Raw genomic sequence first — 23,301 nt, 5'->3', positions numbered from 1 at the left:
AGCCATAAATCTTGTCATTGCATGGAGAAAGAATGCATCAAACTTCATCCATTTTCGGGTAACAATAACTACACTTAGTAGTTAGTAGTTTCCGGTTTCGCTTAAAGGGTCATAGTCATAAACATCACCAGCTTTCACAAATCGTCCCTTCACACGTTTTCTGACATCAGCCCGAGCCTTGCGAGAGACATACCTTACTCTTTTCTCAAACCTAACAACATAACCACAATTGATGTTAAATAACATATAAATCAACTAAACTTTGAAGTTCCGAAATAACTCAAACCCAATAATTAGCGAATAGAAATATTGCTTAACAACAAGCATATCATCCCAAACTAGAGAAATGTATAATAGGCCGAAATGATCAAATTACATGCAATAAGATAACAAATTATGCATTTATTCTATTTGTTGATGATACCATAGCATGTAGGGGACAAGTATGTACAAAAACTTTCAAGTTTGAGCAGAGGAACAATAACATTTTTCTCACAAGAGTTAGAAGAAGCCCTAAAAACCATTCGGAGAAACTATTAAAAAAGACCTTGTTCAAAAGTTGAGATCAGAACAAAGACCCTAATAGATGACAGCCACTTGCCACTATTACTTTATACCAACTACCACTCAGATTGCACCAACAACATTGACTATATAAATAGCATAATTGCAATTAAAGGTTCACTTATTCCGGCCAACAAGACATAATAGACACATTAAGATAAAATGATCAAAGATCAATCTTCATTGATAGTAGGGAATTACAAAATACAAAAAATACAGAAATAAAGAGCAAAAAAACTAAACTTGATCCACCCGACACCTCTGGGCGGAACTGGAAGGGCAACATGGCCTTCATCTTCGTCCACGACGAGCCCACCCTCGGGGGTAACCCGAGCATCTATCCTGGTTCAGGACCAGTCAGCATCAGGTTAAACCAAGCCGACCTGGGCGAAGGCATTATCCCAGCCGGTGTTAACTGCCCCATCAACATCATCATTCAGCTTCAGGTAGGCTTCCTCAAGGTCATCTAGCTCCTTACGCACCCAGGCGTTCTCAGCTTCCGATGCCTTCAACTTATCCCAAAGTTGAAGCCTCTTGTCTTCATTCCTCTGAAGTCGATCAACCAGAGACTGCACCTTCCGTTTAGCAGCCCTCATGTCTATCTTGGCCAGCATCTCCACCTCCCGAGCATCCTTTAGCTGGAGAGACACCATCGAGAGTTGCTCGGTGGCTGAGAGGTTCTGCGCCTCCAAGTTCTTCACCACTTCGTCCTGCTTCTCCTTCAACTCGTGAAGCATACCCGAATGCAACTTTTGAAGGTTGGCCAAAGCATTTTCCCCGACCCGGGTGGCCAGCACCCCCTCACCCTCAAGGTATTTGGCGACTGAAGCCACGATAACCCCCGCCTCCTGGGTCCTCTTTAGCAGGTCCACCAGAGGTACCCCATCCAACACATCCTTTATCCTCGGGTTGACTAAACCATCTTCAACGACCTTGGGAATGTTGTAGGTAGTCTTAAGGCGAATGAGGCCAGACTTGCTCTTACCGGAAGACTTGCCCGATCTCTGCTTCCCTGGTTGTGTACCCTCCTCTGAGGTCGCTTCAGGAGGGCTGACAGGCTCCTCGGTTAGGTCAACCGATTGACCAAAGGCAGATTCAGGAGGCACCATCGCAATAGGAGTTGCCCGGTCTATAGTGGTCCCCTCCGAACCACTTGCCTGAGCAGCTTCCCTCCGAGGTGTAGAAGGAGGACCCTCAATCCCGACAGGAATACTCGACCTGGGACGCTACTTTCTGCGTCCTTCCTCTTGGCAACTGCCCATTTCAGAAGCCTGCTCCGGTCTGCTTAGTCTCTCATGGCCGCTGCTGAAAGAAATAAACGAAAAAATGTCAGATAAATGTCAACAAGCAAAAATAAGAGATACATGATCGGACGCATACCGACTGCCTCCTCAAAGACTTGATCGTCAAAGAACCTTTTCAGGTACCCTCCCCAACGGGTCCAGACGATCATCCGAATAAGTCTCCTGCTCTCCTACACTTTCCTTTCCATTTGTCCTCAATTCCCGACCATCCACTCTCAACAATTAAGAACAATGGTAATACATAATGAGTTATGTTATTTGTAGAGTTTGATATCCATACACCGCAAAGTTTTTTACATTTAATATATCATTCACTTTTAATTTATATTATTTTTATTTAAGAGTTAATATTGATTAATATATGAGTGGTGGACGATGTGTCAATGTATACATATTAAATACTTATTTGTATAACAAATTGAGTTTAATATTCATAGAAAGATAGTATAAAGTTCTTTCAATAAAAGTAACTAACGAATGTGCTGATTAGTTTGCAAATAATATAAAATTAGGGACCAAAGTACAATTTTTCTAAACTCTTTTACACTAACGGTAATATAAAATTAGCTACAGATTAGTAGAATTTTGCTCAATTTTAACCAATTTTGAGTTGGAGAATTTTATTTAAGAATTTTCTTAAATTCAGTCTTATAAACGACTACAATTTTTTATATAATAAAACTAAATATTTACAATTTTAATAAATAATGGACTTAATTCACAGTGCACTTTAATTCAGTTTTTAAGTCGAGAGAAAAAGATATATATCTATACTATTAATAAAGGGAAAATACAAAATAACCACCTATCATGGTGTAATTTGTGTTTTCCTATTTTGCCATCAATATCTTTTTATTTCTACCAAAAAACCATATAATATTATTTTCTTATTTTATCCTTATTGTCTTCTTATTTTAAAAGTGTATTTAAAAAATTGAATATTAGACCAATTGAATAAATTCAACCGTAAATTTAGGGCAAAAAATTATATTTGAATTTATAAATACAAACTATACATTACAAATGATAGGAAAGCGGGTTGACAGACACGACAGTGCATATCAACACGCTAGTAATAATAATGTAAGATATTTTTATATTGTCATTATATGATCCACCGTTCATATTTAATTATAATTATTTTTTTAAATAAAATTAGTATAAATGATAGTAAATACTGCATTAATTATATATAAATCTTTACAATTTCAATACACAGATATTAAACTTTTTTTTTAAGTATTACCCTTAACCTATCATAATCTTTATACATGATTACATGTCATATATAAATAAATTGTTTGGAAAGATAATAGTATCTTATGATTAATTAACTATACTTAGGGATCTGATGATTAACTAACCATCCTATTTTTCTCCAACCGTAACAGTTTTAAGAAACTTTATAGAAAGACCGTTTGAGAGGACATTCCTTATGCTCCTTGTGTTTCGGGCAACCTTGTTTCTAGCCTCAAAATGGAGACTTTTTCTCAAAAGAAAAGAAAACAAACTTTCTGGTCAACCCTCTCTCCTCATTTCCTCTGAAATAATCAATACAATCACCATTGCAGCCGTCAAACCTTTAGAGTCATAGCACCTAAGATAACACCATTTATTTCCCTTTGTGGAAATTCTACATGTTTGTTGTTAGTGTTGATGTTGAATCATTCAACATATTTTTCATGCTTGATTAATCAAAGGGTATCGAAAATTTCATTCCTTTCCTCATGAATCAACCAAGGTGAGGCCTATGCATGCATATTTTCATTCATCATCTAGAGGATGATATAAACTCACAAACCAACAAGGACATTGTAGAACCTGAATTATTCCTTTGATGCCTGTTTTATCCGACACTTATGGCTTTCCATCGTTCCTTTAGATCACAATCAGCGTTAACACAAGGATCATCTATGCCAGAGAAAACAACAGAAGAGCCATTACCTAGCAAAGTTGCACAAAGCACTGTCACATGTTTCTACCAAACCAATGTTGCAGGCTATTGGAGAAATTTGTCAGTTTTATGGTGCAAAAACCTTATGAATCATTCTTTGCACATCACTGTTGATAGTGTAGGGGGTGATTTACATTATAGCTGCAAAATTGATGTGAAGCCTTGGCACTTTTGGAGCAAAAAGGGGTACAAAACATTTGAGGTTGATGGGAATCGGGTAGAGGTATATTGGGATCTCCGATCGGCTAAATTCTCTGGCAGCCCTGAGCCAATAAGTGATTACTATGTTGCTTTAGTGTCTGATGATGAGGTTGTGTTATTATTGGGAGATTACAAGAAGAAAGCATACAAGAGAACAAAATCAAGACCAGCACTTGTTGAGGCCATGCTATTGGTGAAGAAAGAAAACGTGTTTGCCAAGAAAAGTTTTGCTACTAAGGCAAGGTTTGATGAGAATAGAAAAGAGAGTGATATTGTTGTTGACAGCTCAACAAGTGATCCTAATGATCCTGAGATGTGGATTAGTATAGATGGTATTGTGTTGATTCATGTCAAGAACTTGCAGTGGAAGTTTAGAGGGAACCAAACTGTTATGGTTAATAAGCAACCTGTGCAAGTGTTCTGGGATGTGCATGATTGGTTGTTTAGCGGCTCAGGCACGGGGCCGGCTCTGTTCATTTTCAAGCCAGAAGCCGAGTGTGAAAAAGAGAGTAGTGCTGTTGAAGGCTGTGAAAGTGATGTTAGCAGTGTTGGCTATTATTCAACTCTAAATACTGCTACCCTTGAATTCTGCCTTGTTCTCTATGCCTATAAACTTGAGTAATAAAGCATAGGGGTCAATGGAGGAAAATAGTAGCAAGGTTGTAAAGCATAGGGGTCAGGATACAAGGATTGATACTTGTAGCGAATTTCCATGCTATTTACTCTTCTGATGCAAGCAATCTGTTCATGTTTCTGAGCCCTTACCATAGTAGTTAGTAATGAGCACTGCGATTTTCAGCTAATCCAAGCATGATTTAGAAATACAAGGATTCATAATATTGTAGCGATTTATGTAGTTTCATTGCAGAAACTAAATCAGCCACACTCATGAATGAAAAAGATTGCAGTTCTTAAATTATCTTCTCTGCTAATTCTTCAAGTTCCAGTCCAAAGAATCAGCATATGTCATGTGTCTTGGATATTCAAATTGGCAATTGCATTAGTCAAAGCTAAAATTATTATCATCAAAATATAATAACAATATTAGTCCTGTTCAGTCACCTAATAGAAGTACATACAATTAAACTAACACTTCAATCTGTTGAAAGGAAAGAACAAACACTTCTCTAAATTAATTTGTCAATTTTGTTCTTATCTATTGTATGTGAAAAATTTAAATACCATTATTTATGTAGCTATTATCTTATACAAACCACAAAGACATGAATCACAACATGCCCCTTGATTACAAGTATCATCCAACGTTGAAAACCTGCTTAATCAAATCCACAGAACTGTCCACAAAAATGTTAATCTTAGTATTTTCATTAAACATTATTATAAACAAAAAGCACTTAAGCAAGTGAGTGTTACTATTAAAAACTTCAAGCAGTGCTATCTATCAAGCTCAATAATTGAATAAACATGCTAGAGATGAAAGAAGATACTTTACTATTTCAGGCTATGCTAGACTACAGAAAGAGAAGATACTACTTACTTCGACCGAAACTCAAAAAGTAGAGATATGGGGTTGGAGTATGTGAAGAGAAAAAAGTGTGAGACAAGATTGGAAGAGATTTTCTCTAGCTTATGAATAAACTGACAAGTACTAAAAAATAGACGTGGAAGGGAAACAAGCAAGAGTCACATGAGAGGGTGTGATGGAAAGGGAATAATAGGATCTGATAGTTTTGGTTTGAAAGTAGGAACAAAGGAAAAAGGTGGTGGTTTGATTAGAGCAATTGATAGAAATGTCTTCAGTACTTATAGATCATGTTACCACACTTTCATTTCATTCCACTCTTTCTTTTGTAGTGATACAGAACAGCAAGTGGACAGGTAAATGATTCATATATTGGTGAAGTTTTAGTCTATGCCTGTAGCTTATTTATAAGTTAGAATTAATAAGCATTAAATTTTTTATTTAATCTGTATTCAAATAATCAAATCTCTAAAATATAGCATGCACTACTCTTTAAAGGACTGACTTGAGGATTTTTGTTTTTGATTTAGCTTGTACTACCCCTTTAACCCCTTCCCTCACATTGCCAAATTGTTGCATATGAACTGCATCAAACAATTTAAACCATTCTTCATCAGTCAAAGACCTTATACCGATCTATCGATATAATCACAAGCATCAAAACTACAATCATATTGAAACCAATCTGGCATATAGTGAAACAACTAATATCTTTACTATCTGAACAATGAATGAACCAATCTTATGCAAAAATATGATCAGGTGCTGAGTTAAATTTATAGCAATCATCATCTTCTATATCAAATATCATATGGTTAATTTCTCTAAGGAAAAGTTTCAGGATGGTGAGAAGGAAGGGTAGGATCATATGAAAGGGTTTCATCTCTAAAAACTTTACGGATGGCCCATAGAATTTCTGCACAACTCTTCATGGATGGCCTTGATTGTTTGGAAGGCGCAAGGCAGTGGAAAGCTAGATTCAGAACCTTATTCACTGCCTTGACAGAGGCTGGACTTCTTCGCAATCTTGGATCCATGGCTATCACAGCATCACCTTCTTTCTGCACCTGCATTGCCTGCATACATGCAAATTATTTCTGTCTATAAAATCGGCTACTCTCTGGAGTGATTCTATCAATTTCATTGTCATTATTATCATTATCACTATACTACATGGAAAGAGTATTCTATGCATGAAATTACTTATTATCTACATAACTAATTCATCTTGAAAAATTAACGAAAATCATAGCCTTGCATTAATCATGACTAGTTTTTTTATGCAAAATTAACTAGTTAGCTAAATATTAACTAGTCTTAGATACTGCAATCCCCGTGTTACCAAGCTCTAATACCAAATTACCAATTGGCACGAACCTTTGGAGAACAAGGTTTGAGAGCCTAGGTCATATAAACTTCACACCAGAATCCTATACTTCCAATGTGAGATTCAAGTCTCAGACCCTGCAATTGGAACCTAACATAATGAAAGTTGACTCCATTTTGCAGGAATACTGTAGGCCTCTAATTTGACTCTAGGCCCAACAAAGAGTGCTGATATTTCTTCCATATAATTTTTATGCAAATAAAATGAATTGAACTTTAGGATGAAACTAAATGTTAGGACATTTAGGATTTGTCCAGTGTGCATGCTTTGAAGGACTTGGATACTGCCAAAATTCACTTTTTTGCTTTCTGAATTTTGACTGAATATATTTGATTTTCATACATAGTTAAACCAATTCGTATAGTAAAAATACTAGTTTGGATATTTTGTAAGGCTTTATGGAGATATAACTTACTTACCCATCGGATTGTAACTCTCTCAGTAATGGCTCTCTTTGGTTCTATTGGATGTCTTCCTGTCATGGTTTCAACAAGCAATACACCAAAAGAATAGACATCACTCTTGTCAGTGAGTTGATATGTTCTAAGATACTCCGGATCCATATATCCAGCTGTTCCTTTCACTTCAGTTGAAATATGAGTTGCACCAGGGTCATCAGATAACCGTGCGAAACCAAAATCTGCCACTTTAGCCCTTAGGTTCTCAGTGATTAGGATGTTTGATCCTTTAATGTCTCTATGAATAATTGGATTATCTATCAATACAACACTACAGATTTAGGCATTGAGATGTTTTTACTTGTATATAGACAATTTTGGGGTTAAGTGAGCAAGACATTATAATGTTATGGACGTACCTGTGTACATATGAAGGTAAGTGATTGCATGAGCAACATCAATTGCTATGTCTAGACGGTGACCAATATCTAGTCCATCTCCCCTAGTACCTGCATATTTTTAGGTTATAGACCCATTGCATCTAATTTCCGAAAAATTGCATAATATATAATACGCTACATTAGCCTAATTTGGTAGATCAGGAACATGCACTCCACCAAGTGACTTGCGCCAAACTCAGGTTATACATATCGGTTTTGCTAACCGTTGCTAGACAATGGTTTAAGTAAGTAACCATAAAAAGGATGAGTTTTATTCGAAAGTGATGTGTTTAATCAAATAAATTGTGATGTGTTTAATCAAATAAATTGTGATGTATTTAGTTTTCCAATAAAAACTATCTTTTCATTTTAGTTCCTTGAACATTGTCCTAATTGCAATGGTTAACAGATCTGAATTGAAGCACATTCCAAAAGCTGAAACATGTGAAGCTAAGCAGATAACAATAATGGATAAAAGTCATTGTCTATTCCTTTTATCATCAGAGGGTGTGATTTATGAATGCCCTTTCCTGTTTACTTTCTGCATAATGAATGCCCTTTCCTGTTTACTTGATCCAAGTCTTTCGGCTTCACGAGTTTGGACAAATTGATTTGATTTCATTATATTTCATTTTTATCTAACAACTATCATTTTGTTGAATCATGTAAAATTGGCACTTGTTAGTTGCCAAAAAAATTGAGACTTGTTACTAAACTTAGAAGAGACCAGATTATGACCTTAAATTTCACTCTGCTATGTATAAAATCTAAACAATTTCCATTTTCATGTGATAAATGACTTAACAAAGCCTTAGTCTTACCATCTAGATGTTCTCTAAGTGTTCCATTACTAACATATTCAACAACAACAATCTTCTCCTCTCCATGCTCCACATATCCATATAACCTTACAAGATTCAGATGCTCAATTTTTGACAAGGTGTATATTTCATTCTTGAACTCAGAGAAGTGTGTGTTTAGTACATCCTGTCAACAAATTTCACTGCATTAGGCTCACATATATAAACAAAAAATGAAGTCCAGTGACCTATGTTTGTAACAAATATTTAGTATCTTATGGACATGCTTTTCTTTCACTAAAAATTTAACATGTTCTAGGGTTAGGAAATAATCAAAAGATGAATATCATATTATACCTTCCTGGCCCGTTTCGCCGCCACGAGAGTTCCATCATCAAGCTTTCCCTTATACACTGTTCCAAATCCACCTTTCCCAATAATATTTTCTGGAGAGAAATTTGCTGTTGACTTGTAAATTTCTTCAAAGGAAAAGTTTCCAATTTCAAGTTGTTCACTTGCAGTGCTAGCTGATGCATAGGAAGAAGAAAACTTCCGTATTGATGAACTTTTGTTGGTACCTTCCAATGATGAACTCGTTGAAGCTGCAAATCATGGTATATCACTCAATTTTGGAAAATCTATGGTAATGCACTAAGAACAATACTACAAAAGCATTCATCATCACCACATATTTAAGCTTTTGTGTATACAAACATTTTATGTCACAAAAGTTTTCCAAAATCTGAATCCTAGTTTACATAAAGGGTTGACCATAATCAAAGACTTATATAACATCATTTCAGATAAAATGAAAGTATAAGAGAATTTTGTAATAATTTCTATCAGGCTTACAAGATAACCCTCTGAGTTTTGATGAAACCTTTTTGTCATAACTTCCAATAACTTTTGAGGCTGTTTTACTTTTGCCAGAGAAAACCAGTGTAAAAAAAACTGCAAATTTCTTCATAGCAGACTTGAAAGATTTCAACACAGGATGAGTCTTAGGATTGTCTGCACTAACATCATAGAGATCAGCATCATGTTTTCTTCTGCTAGATTGATTGGAATTATGGCTTTGTGTTTTCTTCATTTGAAGATGCCAAAGCTTTTCAACATGTAGAAAATTTCTTGTGGCTAAAACTTAGAATGGAGATATTTTCATTTCATGTGTTCTATTCTTCCTTTATAATTGATTTCTTTCTGATCAATTATTGAAACAAATTTTGTTTCAGTAGCCCAATGAAAAATGACTTAACTGCAATAGTAGTTTACTTTTCCAAGTTAACATTTAATAGGTAATAATCAAATATACTAAACATCATGCTAGGTCAAAAGGATCAGAAGGAAGAAGAAAAAAACCAGGTCAGCGATTTCTCTTTACTGTGATATGGGTCAACGTTTTTTACCAGTATCAATAGTAACAGTAAGGTTGGTGGAATTGAAAATATTAGCGCATAACCAAAATATATATTAAGAAACATTAAAAAAATAAAAACATGATGTTCTAAAAATATAAAAAAATCTGAGTCTCCCTTTCAGTAATTGGTGCCATTGTTACTTGTTAGGGGGATGTGTAAGAAAATTTTGAAGTTATCATATTCTATGTCAAATATAATCTTTGTTTTAGGGAAAATTTCTATCTTAAATATTTAATAGTGACCTAAAATTTATATAATTTTTAAAATTAAATAAAATTATTCGGAAAATAAATAATAATAATTGTGGTGGGGGAGTAGCTTATATGGCTTTTGCTGGCATGAAAATTAATCACGCATGTCCTACTAATAGTGTACTCATTAATAAATCATTACAGAGTTGGCCGCTACCCCTCCCCTTCCCACCTACTCCAATCAACATTTCTCAATTTATCCCCACCTAGTTTTGCCATATAGGGAATAGTTATATCATTAGATGCATTTGTTATGTATATAATTAATATTAATTTTAGTGAAAATAATATACACACATTAAAAAATTAAAATGAATGTTATTGCACAAATAAATAGTAGATAATAAAGTATAATAATATATAGTTATTACATTATATCATTAATAATATAGATGGAAATGGTTGGGTTCTTTAAGTTTGAAGCAGATGCAATGAGATGCTTATTCAAAGGTAATTAAGAGATAGGAATGCTTCATCATTAATAATCTCAATGATTGCCATCATCTCTTGACCTTGCTTGTAAAATTCGCCATCAAATTTGATCCTTGACTTATTTATATGGCTATTTTGACTGCACTGGAAGGTACTATACTTAATACTACGTTGTTGATTCAAGGAAAATGTAGATGAAGCACAATAATAAACTGCAATATCATACAAGTGTTCCGGGATCAAACACATATAGATACCTTACATACTCTTAAGGCTATGTTTGGATACATTAAATGAATGGAGTAGAATGCAATGGTGTGGAATGGATCGGAATAGATAAAATGTTCCCTTTATAGGAATGAATCGTAGAATAAAACTTACAATTTATTATCCCTAATAGCTATTATTATGATATAAAGGGGAAACATAATAAAAAACAAATATGAACATTCTATCATGTCCAATTTAATTAAACCTAATTCAATCTGATGTTCACGTTCTTATGACAGACAGGCTATGGAAAAACGAAATTGCAAGAAGGATTGATAAGTGTTTTTATAATAACCAGCTAATTATATCAAGTATTAACCATTTTTTGTCCAATTAGATAGTTCTTAACATGTCAATATTTTTAGCCATGGCAAAACCAATCAACAAATAGTTCTTCAGTAACAGTGACTAAGCTAATTTCGCAGAAAAAAAAAACATTTGAGAGAATAGCAGAAAACAAAGAAGAAATCATGCACAGAATAACTAAAACCAAATACATGATAATATTCAAATTAAAACCAATGCTCAATTTGATTCAAATTTTGAAGGACCATGTTCCATTTACATATACCAATATCCATAACCTCAAACCCTAATTTTCAACAATTTAACCTCCAAATCCATAGAGAGTCCTTCCCTGCCTCTTAAGAGCATAGACCACATCCATAGCTGTAACCGTCTTCCTCCTCGCATGCTCCGTGTAAGTCACCGCATCGCGAATCACGTTCTCGAGGAAGATCTTCAACACTCCTCTGGTTTCCTCATAAATCAAACCACTGATTCTCTTAACTCCTCCTCTTCTAGCGAGCCTTCGAATCGCGGGCTTAGTAATACCTTGGATGTTATCGCGAAGAACCTTGCGATGCCTCTTTGCTCCTCCCTTTCCCAAACCCTTGCCTCCCTTTCCACGACCTGACATTTTCACGGGAAATTGAATCTGATTTCTGAGATGAGAGTTCAATTTGGGATTTAGGGTTTCTGACTGGTGTGTTGAATGAAGATGGCGATAGGGGTATTTATTTACTTGGAGCGGGAATAACAGAGGTTTCTAACTTTGACAGTGACCGTTGGATTGTCTTAGTGAATCCACGGTTTGTGATCATGATCCGTGGTTCGTCGTATGGATTATTTCTGGACGTTGATAGAAAAATTTGGACGGCCAGACTGCTTTTATATTAAGGGACTAGGATCGCGATTTATTGCTTTTTATTTTGTTTGTAATATTAGTATTTAAATATTAAATCATGATAAAATTAAAATGATCTCTTTATAAATAGAATACAAAATTAATCTCTTTTAAAAAGTAAAGCTTATTGAAGTGAATTTTGTTTTTGCTAGTAAAATTCTCCTCATTCATTTATCACGGATTAAATGTATGACTTCATGCTTAAACAATTAAGTCATATTTGGGATAAAAAATTGCACCCTATATTTTGTTGGTATAATCAATAGTATATATATTTATCTTATTAATAATGAACTAATCTATTTTATGGTATGTTAGTTGTTATTCTTAATAAGTTCTACTCTCAGAAATTAAATCATTATTTTTTTATGAAAATTTTGTTGGCAAAATAATTAGCAGAAAACTAAAATTATAATGAAATTTCCAATAAGATCTATCAGAACGGCATGATTTGTTATAAGTATAAATGATAAAAGAGACTTTGTGACCTATTTTGTATGTACTTGCAAACTTTTAAGTGGATGTGAGCATATCGACATTATCTTGACAAACAAAATTCACATGTCTCTATCCATTTTAAAATGAATTAAAAATTGTCCAATAACAATATCCACAGACATGCCATACACATTTTCTATGCACAACTTGCAAAAATTTGTAGCCTATGAGCTTTCTCGTTTTGCTATTAGAAACATTTCCCTTTATGCAAACAGTATTCTTGTGTGGTTGGCTAAAATTACGGTTCCTAAATTATTTTTGGAGATCAAATTTTCATATTTAATATATGATATTTAATTTCATTAAAATTGTAGATGTAAAATAACGTTCTGTCTCATTCTCATGATATATTTGAACATGGAGTTATAATTTCAAACTATTAAAAGGAAGCAAAATTTTAATACTAAAATATAGGTGCATTTCCCAATTTTAGTTAGTTTTGTAAACATCAAGTGCAATAGCTCTACTTCATGTTATTTTCTTGAAAATGAAGAAAAATAATGAGTTTATTTTAAAAAAGATAAACAATGAAGAAAAACTTGGAAATATTAGAAAGAGCGGTGTATTGATACAAATTGAAAAGATTCATTATAGGAATGGCATCACGCGAGTTGGGATTGAGTTTGGGCCTCAAACCCAAACTTATCATGGTTGAAAATAAAAATATTATCCTCGAACCCAAAAAAACTCCGAAAATTATAAAGTATTAAAGAAAATATCATATTTATTTTCATGTAATTTTTGTTTAACATTTCTATTTTCTTTTGTATTATTTTATTTCTTTTAAGTTTGAAGATCCAATAGTATGCAAAGTAAAATTAGAAATAGAAAACAATTGGTAAATGATAGAAATTTCAATTTTAAATTGAATTAGCTTACTTCGGGCGGTCCGGATCAGGGTTTTTGTCATACCAAACCTGAACCCAAAATTTAAACCCGAGTAAAACCCGAATCCAATCATTTTAAATTCAAATACCAAAATATACCAAACGGGTTCCCACGAGTTCGGTTGTTATTGTTATCCCTACTTCATTCAAATATTTTCCATTTCACACCAATATCATTTTGGATTCTTTATTCCAAAAAGAAAAGAAAAAGAGAGCGGCTAGATTCCATTTTGAATTTACTATTACAGACACACCAACCTATAGAACAAACCATCAGTCACCAAATTCCTGAGGTCCTTTCGGTAATTCTAAACATCACACCAAACAACAAACTCAGTCTGTTTTAGTCAATCAAAACCCCACCGTCACACTAACCGTCTCCTCCGTCGCCATGTCTATGTTATCCGCCTTAGCTCTCGGCGGAACAACCACCGCAAAACCCTTGCCACTCACACCGCCCCAAAACCACCGTAACAAACTCACCGAACACAACCAGCGCCACTCACTAAAACCAAACCTCACCTTTCACACCAGATTTCAATTTCAATTTCTCAGTATTTCTTCACCTTCTCTCCGAAAACTTCCAAGACTTCGTGTTTCTTCATCCAACAACGCGCAGTTCAATTCGGTTCCTGAAGAGAGTCAACTTCCGCAGCAGAAGCAATCGAATTTCATTGAGTTCATCACTTCCGAGAGAATCAAAGTCGTGGCCATGCTCGCATTGGCCCTCGGTCTCTGCAACGCCGATCGCGTCGTCATGTCAGTCGCCATTGTTCCATTGTCTCTCGCCAATGGTTGGAGTCGCTCTTTCGCTGGAATTGTCCAGGTCTCTCTCACTCACCAAGTGTTTGTAGATTTGAATCTTCTGAGATTTTTTTGTTTGTTTTCGTAATTACTCTAAATTAGTCATTGAGTTTGAATGTGTCTGTATATTTCGGGTTTCGTCCAGGAATGAACTTAATTAAGCTCTCCTTGTTCAGCGAGTTTTGTTGAAATAAGCCAACAAGAATTTTTTTAGTAAGCTTTGGGACAATCTTGTTTTCATGAGCACAAATATGATCTTTATAAGCTTTCTGAAAAATGAAAAATCGTGAAAACCCCCAAGTTAGTTCTCAAGAATCTCGTTAGTCAAATTCATCATTTCAAGGAGAAAATTGAAGGACATATTAGGGACTATTTTGACCATCCACTGAGATTTTTAAGGACCAAGTTGCAATTCTTCGCATGTCGGTGACTAAATCAGGGATGCATTTTTTTCATAAAACAAACTTGGATATTTATTTATTTCATTTCTTAAACTGTTGTTTCTTGAATTTGGTTTTTATGTATCAGTCGTCTTTTCTGTGGGGATATTTGCTTTCGCCTATAGCGGGAGGGGTGTTGGTGGATAACTATGGTGGCAAGGTGGTCATGGCTTGGGGTGTGGCCCTGTGGTCTCTGGCTACATTTCTTACTCCCTGGGCTGCAGAGACTTCCCTTTTGGCACTACTCGTTGTGCGAACTATGCTTGGCATGGCTGAAGGAGTCGCTCTTCCTTCCATGAATAATATGATCGCCAGGTATAATATTAACGGCAAATTCGATATTTGCATAATTTTCTATTTTAGCGTGATGACGAGAATGTGAAAATTGGTTAGGACTGGATGGATTTTATTTTATGGCATGCCCTTTCATCATCACTTCACTATGGGATCAGGATCCCTATCATGTCACTCATGAGAGAAACAAACTAATAAAAATTTAATGGACCCTACATAAATAATGGCTGTTCTTACTCTAATTATTTTTTAGCTTTCTCTTTCGTACTATCACCCTCTGATGATTGCGGGTAATGTGAGATGATCCTGATCCCTTCATAATGACTGTGAAGTTTCTGGAGAGAAAAAGGTTTCATGATGACCCGTTTTATTTTTCCTTTTTAGATGGTTTCCTCAAACTGAACGGGCAAGGGCTGTTGGAATTTCAATGGCTGGATTTCTGCTTGGATGCGCGTTAGCGCTCACGCTTTCTCCCATTCTTATGTCGCAGGGTGGTATATTTAGTCCATTTGTCATTTTTGGGCTGTCTGGGTTTCTGTGGGTGTTGGTATGGTTGTCTGCAACATCAAGCACTCCAGACCGATGTCCTCAGATATCAAAATTTGAGTTGGAGTATATATTGAATAAAAGCCAAAAGTCTTTTCCGGTGGAGATTGCAAAACCTAAGAAAGTTAAAGTAGTCCCTCCTTTCAGGCGCTTGCTTTCAAAGCCGCCAACATGGTCTCTAATTGTTGCAAATGCTATGCATAGCTGGGTAATGCTTAACATTCATAGCATCTTTTGAAATTTTGTTGCTGGTGTTCTCAGATGGAGCTGATAATTGTCATATTTGTAATTTGATTAGCAAAATTGCCATTTATTATTCCCCAACCGGATTAACTTATCTTCACTGCATGAAGTAACTCTCATCTTGTGTTCCCTTCCCCAATAGAAATATAGTAGACATTTCTGAAGTGTGGCTCATTAGCCCACATCTTGCGATGTTGTAAACTTGTACAGTAATTAATTTTCATGCAAATTCATAATTGTCGCCTTTTTAACTTTACTTTTCTATTCAACAGGGATTTTTTATTGTTCTTTCTTGGATGCCCATATACTTCAACTCAGTAAGGCTTATATTTAGCTTTGTAATTTTCAAATGTCAAGCATAAGGAATTTGGAAATCGAGACCTTATAAACCATGTTAAAGTAATCTTCCATGATAGGTATATCACGTGGATCTCAGGCGTGCAGCATGGTTTAGTGCCGTTCCATGGGTTGTGATGGCTGTCATGAATTACCTTGCTGGTTTGTGGTCAGATATGATGATACAAAGTGGTAAAAGTGTCACTTTGACTCGTAAGATTATGCAGGTACATCATATATATTAGAAAAAGGTAAAAAGATGCATGAGACATTTTCTATGAGCATAGACTAAATTTACCCCATGATGCAGATACTTTTGAAATTATCAGTTCTGATATTTTATTTCTAATATAATTAAAAAGTAGTATATTTCTTCATGGTAGTGATAGTATGACTAATGGACATGCTACGCCAGGAGTATCTTTGGGAGGATTTAAGGTAGGGGCCAACCTGATGGCTATTTATGGATAATGAGCTGAATAACTTTAATGTGGTTATCTGGTCTTATGCATAAATATCTCTCCAGGCTGTTCCCTATATCAAGTTCTTCCAATATCTTTCTTCTTTCTTAATACATCAAAATTTGAGTTTCGTCTCTGCGTGATTGCCATCTTTTAAGTGTTAGAGCAATGAGAAATAGGCAGTTAACTACCAGCCTGTCTTTGCTGTTGGAGGCCCAAAAACTGCGAATTAATTGCTTTTGAAACATGAAAGCACCATTGGTATATTTTAAATTTGTAAGATGAATCTTTGCTAATTCTTCGGTTTTCTTTCTTTTCTCTACTCATATCACAGTTTGTGTTTGGTTCTTTTAACTGTAAGTTAGTTTATTGACAATGCTTATTCTACACTTTCATTGCAGACCATTGGTTTTGTTGGTCCTGGACTTTGCCTCATCGGTTTAGTGACTGCAAAAAATCCCTCACTTGGTTCTGCTTGGCTCACTTTAGCCTTTGGGCTGAAGTCTTTCAGTCACTCTGGTTTTCTTGTGAACCTTCAGGTTTCTGGTTTCTGACAAATAAAAAATAAATTGTGTTTAGTTAGAAGTCTTCTCACTTAATGTAATGCTAATTTTCTTTATTATCTCAGGAGATTGCACCACAGTATTCTGGTGTTTTACATGGTATGATTTCATCTTTATCTTATAGATCTGTGGGGATTGTATGTACTTTGGTATCCTAAAATACATATCTGATGCCATTTCTATTGCATTTTCATCAGTAAATGCATTTGTAGAGGTTTTAAGCCTTTGCTATATTTCTATGTGTGGCATGTTGGAAAAGGTAAATCGGTAGTTATGGTCTTTGATTAGAATTAGGTAGTTCTCTTAACTAGTGTAGGAACTAAATTGAAGGGCTTCTCTCTTGTTCTGTTTAACCCATGGTGGTATAAACCACCTGGCAACGCCCTTCATGAAATTTCCTTGACTTTGATCTGGCTTTTAACATTCAACGGTACATTCACCACTTGGTAGTGGCATGGTACCTTTTCAACTTGGTTTTTAACATTTGATGGCACTTTTACCTTTTGGAAGTGGTATGTGAGGGGAAAATGGGGTGAAATATGTACGAACTCTGATAAGAACTGAGAAAATAATTGTCTTTGATAAGATCACACATAACTGAGGCTCTTCTTATTTCATTGTTCTAGGAATTTCAAATACTGCTGGAACATTGGCTGCTATAATTGGAACAGTTGGAGTTGGCTTTTTTGTTGAGCTAGTTGGTTCCTTCCAAGGATTTTTGTTGCTTACATCACTCCTTTATTTTCTTGCTGCGCTTTTCTATTGCCTTTACTCTACTGGAGAAATAGTCAATTTTGATGATCCTGGTGAGTAGAAATGCAATGTTATATTAATCTATCAACTTGAAATTTTATGTTGAATTTTTTCCTAGCATGCTAGTCTTGCTTTGTGTGGATACTGTCATTCAAATCTTGTGCTCAGTAAACTTATCAAGAATCAATTTTTCGTTTTCAGAATATTGTTATGCTAAAAATTATTTTTTAATATCTCCTCAATTCTAATTATATTAAATGTTGAATTCCCATTAATTTGTAATTTTGCTGATGAGATTTATGTTAAACTCCTTGACCAGCTGGATGACGAGTATCAGAATCTGCATAGTGAACTGTACAGCTCAATATCTTGTATATGAATGGCAGAGATGATTACATTGTCTAGTTGTCATGTCCTGTGAAATAGACACCACTAACCTTCTACCCTGTGTAAAATCTTTGATGTATACAGAAGTGCTCTCTCTTTCAGGTGAATCCATAGGTTTTCTTGCTTGTGAAGATATTCAAATTCAAAAGAAGAATAAGAATGAATAGGATACAATACTGGGGTTTCCTTTCGTTTTCCTTCCTGATAATGGTATCAGTTTGCACCATCCAACTTGAAAAGGCTTCTTCACATATATTTGGATGGGTAAACATGTTGTATTACAATATGTGCCACTCATCTATGTCATTTTCTCTAATTGATTAAAGAAAATTTTAAGTTGTTATATTTTTAAACAAGGGTGTTGGTGTAGTGGTTAGGTAAAGGCCAAACACCAAGTTTTGATATTTAGAAGCAATGGTTGTTGGGTTGGACAGTTACGGTACCCAAAGTCTGAAAGAGATTAGTTTCTCATCCAAATTGGTGGAGGAGACCCTCACAACAACCAAATATGTTATTAATTTTAAACTATATTTTCATAACCAGAGCATGAGATGTTATTACCACCAGCTAGCCACTTACATTCAAGGTCCACGTTTCATGGGCAAGATAGAATAAGAGCATGATATGATAAACTTTTATCTTGTCTAGTATTTAGTTTTTACACAATGATGGCAGTGTGGTGGTGGTGATATTAAATTGTGAAAGTATGAGGAGGTAGGAAATGTGATATAAAATACACTAAGCTAAAAAGATATGATAGCCCAATAGAATAGTCGTCCTATCAATCAATGTTAACAGCTAAGTATCATGAAATAAGGTTATAAGCACCCACTATCTCATGAAATATGTATTGTGGGTGGTTGTGCCTGTATATATACATTTCATTGCCTTAGGCTTAGGTATACTATAATCAACATGAGCATATGTAGTTTAGAATAATCAAAGGGTTAATTGAACCATCCCTCCTGATGAGTCTTCAAATCAATTGTTGTTGTTGATGAACTACTCATCAGATAGCAAGCAGTATTAAGTGCTTCAACCCATAATTCCTTTGGAAGGATAACATTTAGTTGCATGCAACAAACATATTGAATAAGTGTTTGGTTCATCCATTCCACAACCCCTTTGTATTATGGTGAATCAAATGGAGCATTGCAAAATTCCAAATCATTATCTATTCCGAGTGTCGTAACTCGTTTTCCAATTTATTTTTCAACTCTAGTCTTCCACTCCTTAAACTGCCCAAATACTAACAACCCTCATGCTCCATCCTGTATTCTTCTACTATTGTGACTAAATATAGAAAGTGTTGATTTTTTAAAGGTTTCCAAATATTATAACATAACTTGTTTTCAACTTATTGATTAAAAGATATTCTAGTGCATTTGTTAAAGAATTAAAATTAGAAAGTATCTTAAAATCTTAAAGTATATATTTTTTATTTATTTGTAAGATATTATTACATGCATAACTTTGTATATTTTTAGGTAGTTGGAAGAAATGTAGAAGTAAATAGCAAATTAATAAAGGAATATTTATTGAGAATGAGAAGAGTTACATAAGTTGAATGAATGAGCTTATAAACCTCACTTCCCACTCTTCCAACTTCACTCTTCTTCATGACTTCCAAATCTAACTGCCTCTCCACCTGTTACCGTCACCCTTCCGTTCCCATCACTGGCTTCTGCGCCTCCTGTCTCTCTGAACGCCTCGCCGGTATCCAATCTCCCGTCGCCGAAGTCTCCCACTCAACCCCTCCCAAACTCCGCCGCACTAAATCTTGCTCCGGCAACCGCGATGCCTCCTCCGACGTCTCTTCTGCCTACGAGCCCCGTCGCTGGTCTTGCGATGTCAGAGGTCGGAGCACGCTGTCGGATCTCTTCAGCGTCGATGTTGAGAAGAAGAAACGCCGGATTAGATCGGGTTTCGAGATAGGGGAAGTAGAAGAGGAGCATGCGAATGAAGAAGGAATTAGGGTTTGTGAGGAAGCTGAGGAGGAAGAAGAAACGAAGACGATGAAGGAATTCATAGATCTCGAATTGAAGAATAGGAAGAACGAAAGTAAAGATTCCAAAAGTCTCTGGCATGCAGCCTCTGTGTTAAGCAACAAATTGAGGAAATGGACATGGAAGCACAAGCTGAAGAAGAAACACGGTCGTTTCGATGGTAACGGTAATGAAAGTGGGAACCGAAATGCAGGTTTTAAGAAACCGAGAGCGAGGCGATATAGGGAGACTCAATCTGAGGTTGGAGAATACGAATTAGGAAGAAGATCTTGTGATGTGGGAAGAATCTCAGTGGATAATAGTTCGCGGCTTTCGTTTGATGCTCCTCGTGCTTCTTGGGATGGATATTTGATTGGTAATAAAGCTTCTCACCGGCTTTCTCCAATGATTTCAGTAGTGGAGGATGAGAATCATAGGGTTTTGGTTGTACAGGAAAATGGTAGTAATAATGCGGCTAGTTTTAGTCCTGGTGGATCAGCTCAGACACAAGATTACTATTCATGCAGAAGGAGTTTTGATCGATCCAACTCTCATAGGAGAAAATCGATAGCTGAGGTTGATGAACTGAAACTGATGTCATCAAATGCAAAGGTGTCTCCTGCTACCACAGAGTTGTTTTATGGTGCGAAGTTGCTGATTACTGAGAAAGAGTTGATGGATAGGAATGTGAAATCTTTGAGTGATGTTCAATCTGACTCTGTGCCAGAATCTGCTTCCAAGGATGATTCTGATGTTGCAACTGTGGATAGTCAAAAGGGATCCAAGAAGCTCCAAAATTTGCGCAAAGTGTGGAATAAGTTAGGTTTAGTGCAGAGAAAGGAAGATACTAAGTTAGAGTGTGATGCAGGAGGCAACATGCTTAATAAGCCACTTGCAGAGTCTTGGCAAAAGCTGAGGAGGGTAGTTAATGTTCAACCAAATGAATCTGTTAGCCAGAAGCTTATTCGTAGTTATAGTGTTAGCTGCCGAAATCCTTGTAAAATGGCTGGTTTGATCAATAGCTTAGGGGCTCCTGAGGCCAGAGGGAATGTTTTGAATGGCAGACGAGAGTTTGCACTTCAAAGGAACCGGAGTGCTAGATATTCACCACATAATCTTGACAATGGCTTGTTAAGGTTCTATTTGACGCCATTGAAGAGCTATAGACGAAGCAAGTCTGGAAAGAGTAGCCTTTAGGTTTTGCATCCAGTGGCCAGAAGTGTCTTGTAAATCTGTACTGACTACTGATGGTTGAAGAAAATCTGGTTGTAAAAACGTATAATGTATTGTTATCTTTGTGATGAGGTAGATCATATCATTAGGTTCAGGTAGCAATTTTTCTAATGTTGGTAGAAGAAATAAAGTATTCTTTCCATTATGCTGTTGATACCATGGTATATTTCTGATTGCAACAGTCATTGAGTTACAGCACCCATGACTCTTGGTTTTGCTTAAATTATGTATTGTTCGATTATTTTATATTATTTCGATGAAATATCTATGAACCTGTTATTTGCTGCCTCAAGAGCTGCAATGAAATTTCACTTCATACTGGGCTAGATCAGGGGGGTGTCTCACAAAATTCTGCATGAAAGGCTCAGTGTGACTCTCAGGCTTTATTCACTTATTAGAGTAAGCATTACATTCCAGTTTTTGGTTCATAATGTAAGTATATACCTATTCACAACTGTGGGGTCTAGGAAAAGCTTATATACATGAACCAGAAATGTAAAGTGTGTATACCTATTTATGAACAAGTAATGTAAAGTGTGTAATGAGATATGGTTCTATATACCTTACATTCTGGTAGGGGTATGGTTCTACATACCTATTTCAGCACTAGTGGATTGCTGGTTCATAATGTAAGTTTTACACACTTCACATTCCTGTGATCCTAAAGCAGACTTGAAATAGATATACACTTACATTCACCAGGAGGGTTGATCACAAATTCACTATCAGACCTGTTGATGTTGCGATTAATGGAATCTTCTATTTGCTCCATACAAATTTGATCTACTATTGGATTCATGCCACCATTGTGCATGATCTCCTTATCTGGAGGAGACATCTTGCTAGGGTTTGTTGTGTTTGTCAACCCACATTTCTAACTAAGGAAGGGATTTTGTAGATTATTGCCACCTTTCACAGTCTTGGAATTGATCGTGCTGGGGTTGGGTTTGGGTTTGGATATGATAACTTAAGTGAGACTTACAAAGGGGTTGTGCTCCTTTTGGCTTCACACCAAATCATAGTGAAAGTTCATAAGTGATGATTGTTGGAGAAATATTTATAGTTTTCCTCCTCATCCTCTTGTGAGGCAAAATATCATATAACTTCTCAATGGCACTAGTTGGTTAATGGTTACCATTCCAAGAGTCTGATAATAATCAACTAGTAATTGTTTTGCTTGATTTTGGGCCGAGACATACAAACAATTGTTGCTTCTCCATTGTTTACTTAAAGTCTACCCTTATGAACCACTTGTGTGCTTCAAGTTTTGAGGTCTCCTTGTTTTTGTTCATGATGATTAATTGATTATAAAAGGGAGTATAGGTTATTGGTTAAAAATATTTAATAATTAAATTTTAACTTACATATATTTTTTCTGACCAATCACATGCCCATGGGACATGACATTTGATGTCCCACACTTTGTACCACTCTATGTACCATGGACTTATGATAGGTCAAAAAAATATCTAATAATTAAATTTTAACTTAAATATATTCTTTTTGACCAATCATATACCCATGAGACATGAAATGACACAAAATGTGGGACAACATATTTAGCCCTTATAAAAAAGCACATTTAATTATTTGGTAAATGAAGGAGTTAGGAGATGAAAGGTATTGGATGGTGAATCTTAGTTATTAACATCTTCAAAACCAATCCCAAAACATTAACACTAAACAAACAAATTATTTCAAATCTTTGATGTTTTGGATGCCTAATATATATTTATATTTTATTTTCCAATTAGACTTTTATTTGCTATTCCTATTTTTCATT

At 35.4% G+C, this 23,301-nt stretch overlaps 4 protein-coding genes and 1 pseudogene across 4 annotated transcripts; 3 read left to right on the top strand and 2 right to left on the bottom strand.

The window, feature by feature from the left end:
• On the top strand, window positions 3,259-5,034 carry LOC109360339. The gene has a single exon (XM_019605149.1). The coding sequence runs from the start codon at window positions 3,728-3,730 to the stop codon at window positions 4,643-4,645; it is 918 nt and encodes a 305-aa protein (XP_019460694.1). The 5' UTR covers window positions 3,259-3,727; the 3' UTR covers window positions 4,646-5,034.
• Window positions 6,181-9,787, bottom strand: LOC109360338 (annotated as a pseudogene).
• Window positions 11,383-11,907, bottom strand: LOC109360341 (histone H4). Its single transcript, XM_019605153.1, has one exon. It carries the CDS (start codon window positions 11,819-11,821, stop codon window positions 11,510-11,512), a length of 312 nt encoding a protein of 103 aa, XP_019460698.1. The 5' UTR covers window positions 11,822-11,907; the 3' UTR covers window positions 11,383-11,509.
• Window positions 13,685-18,551, top strand: LOC109360335 (probable anion transporter 4, chloroplastic). Its single transcript, XM_019605147.1, has 9 exons — window positions 13,685-14,299; window positions 14,806-15,032; window positions 15,396-15,765; window positions 16,073-16,117; window positions 16,217-16,363; window positions 16,999-17,136; window positions 17,226-17,259; window positions 17,787-17,966; window positions 18,233-18,551. The coding sequence occupies exons 1-9, from the start codon at window positions 13,865-13,867 to the stop codon at window positions 18,238-18,240; spliced, it is 1,584 nt and encodes a 527-aa protein (XP_019460692.1). The 5' UTR covers window positions 13,685-13,864; the 3' UTR covers window positions 18,241-18,551.
• LOC109360336 (UPF0503 protein At3g09070, chloroplastic-like) lies at window positions 19,828-21,670 on the top strand. The gene has a single exon (XM_019605148.1). The coding sequence runs from the start codon at window positions 19,920-19,922 to the stop codon at window positions 21,480-21,482; it is 1,563 nt and encodes a 520-aa protein (XP_019460693.1). The 5' UTR covers window positions 19,828-19,919; the 3' UTR covers window positions 21,483-21,670.

This window comes from Lupinus angustifolius, chromosome LG11, assembly GCF_001865875.1.
Source record: "Lupinus angustifolius cultivar Tanjil chromosome LG11, LupAngTanjil_v1.0, whole genome shotgun sequence".
NCBI classification, from domain to species: Eukaryota; Viridiplantae; Streptophyta; class Magnoliopsida; order Fabales; family Fabaceae; genus Lupinus; species Lupinus angustifolius.
This window is presented reverse-complemented; position numbering and strand designations above follow the sequence as displayed.

Excerpts from the sequence above, each read along its gene's own strand:
- LOC109360339 (XM_019605149.1), top strand. The coding sequence starts at position 3,728 with ATGGCTTTCCATCGTTCCTTTAGATCACAATCAGCGTTAACACAAGGA.
- LOC109360341 (XM_019605153.1), bottom strand. The coding sequence starts at position 11,821 with ATGTCAGGTCGTGGAAAGGGAGGCAAGGGTTTGGGAAAGGGAGGAGCA.
- LOC109360335 (XM_019605147.1), top strand. The coding sequence starts at position 13,865 with ATGTCTATGTTATCCGCCTTAGCTCTCGGCGGAACAACCACCGCAAAA. Across the intron at positions 14,300-14,805 it reads CTTTCGCTGGAATTGTCCAG|TCGTCTTTTCTGTGGGGATA; the intron begins GTCTCTCTCACT and ends TTTATGTATCAG. Across the intron at positions 16,118-16,216 it reads TGCCCATATACTTCAACTCA|GTATATCACGTGGATCTCAG; the intron begins GTAAGGCTTATA and ends CTTCCATGATAG.
- LOC109360336 (XM_019605148.1), top strand. The coding sequence starts at position 19,920 with ATGACTTCCAAATCTAACTGCCTCTCCACCTGTTACCGTCACCCTTCC.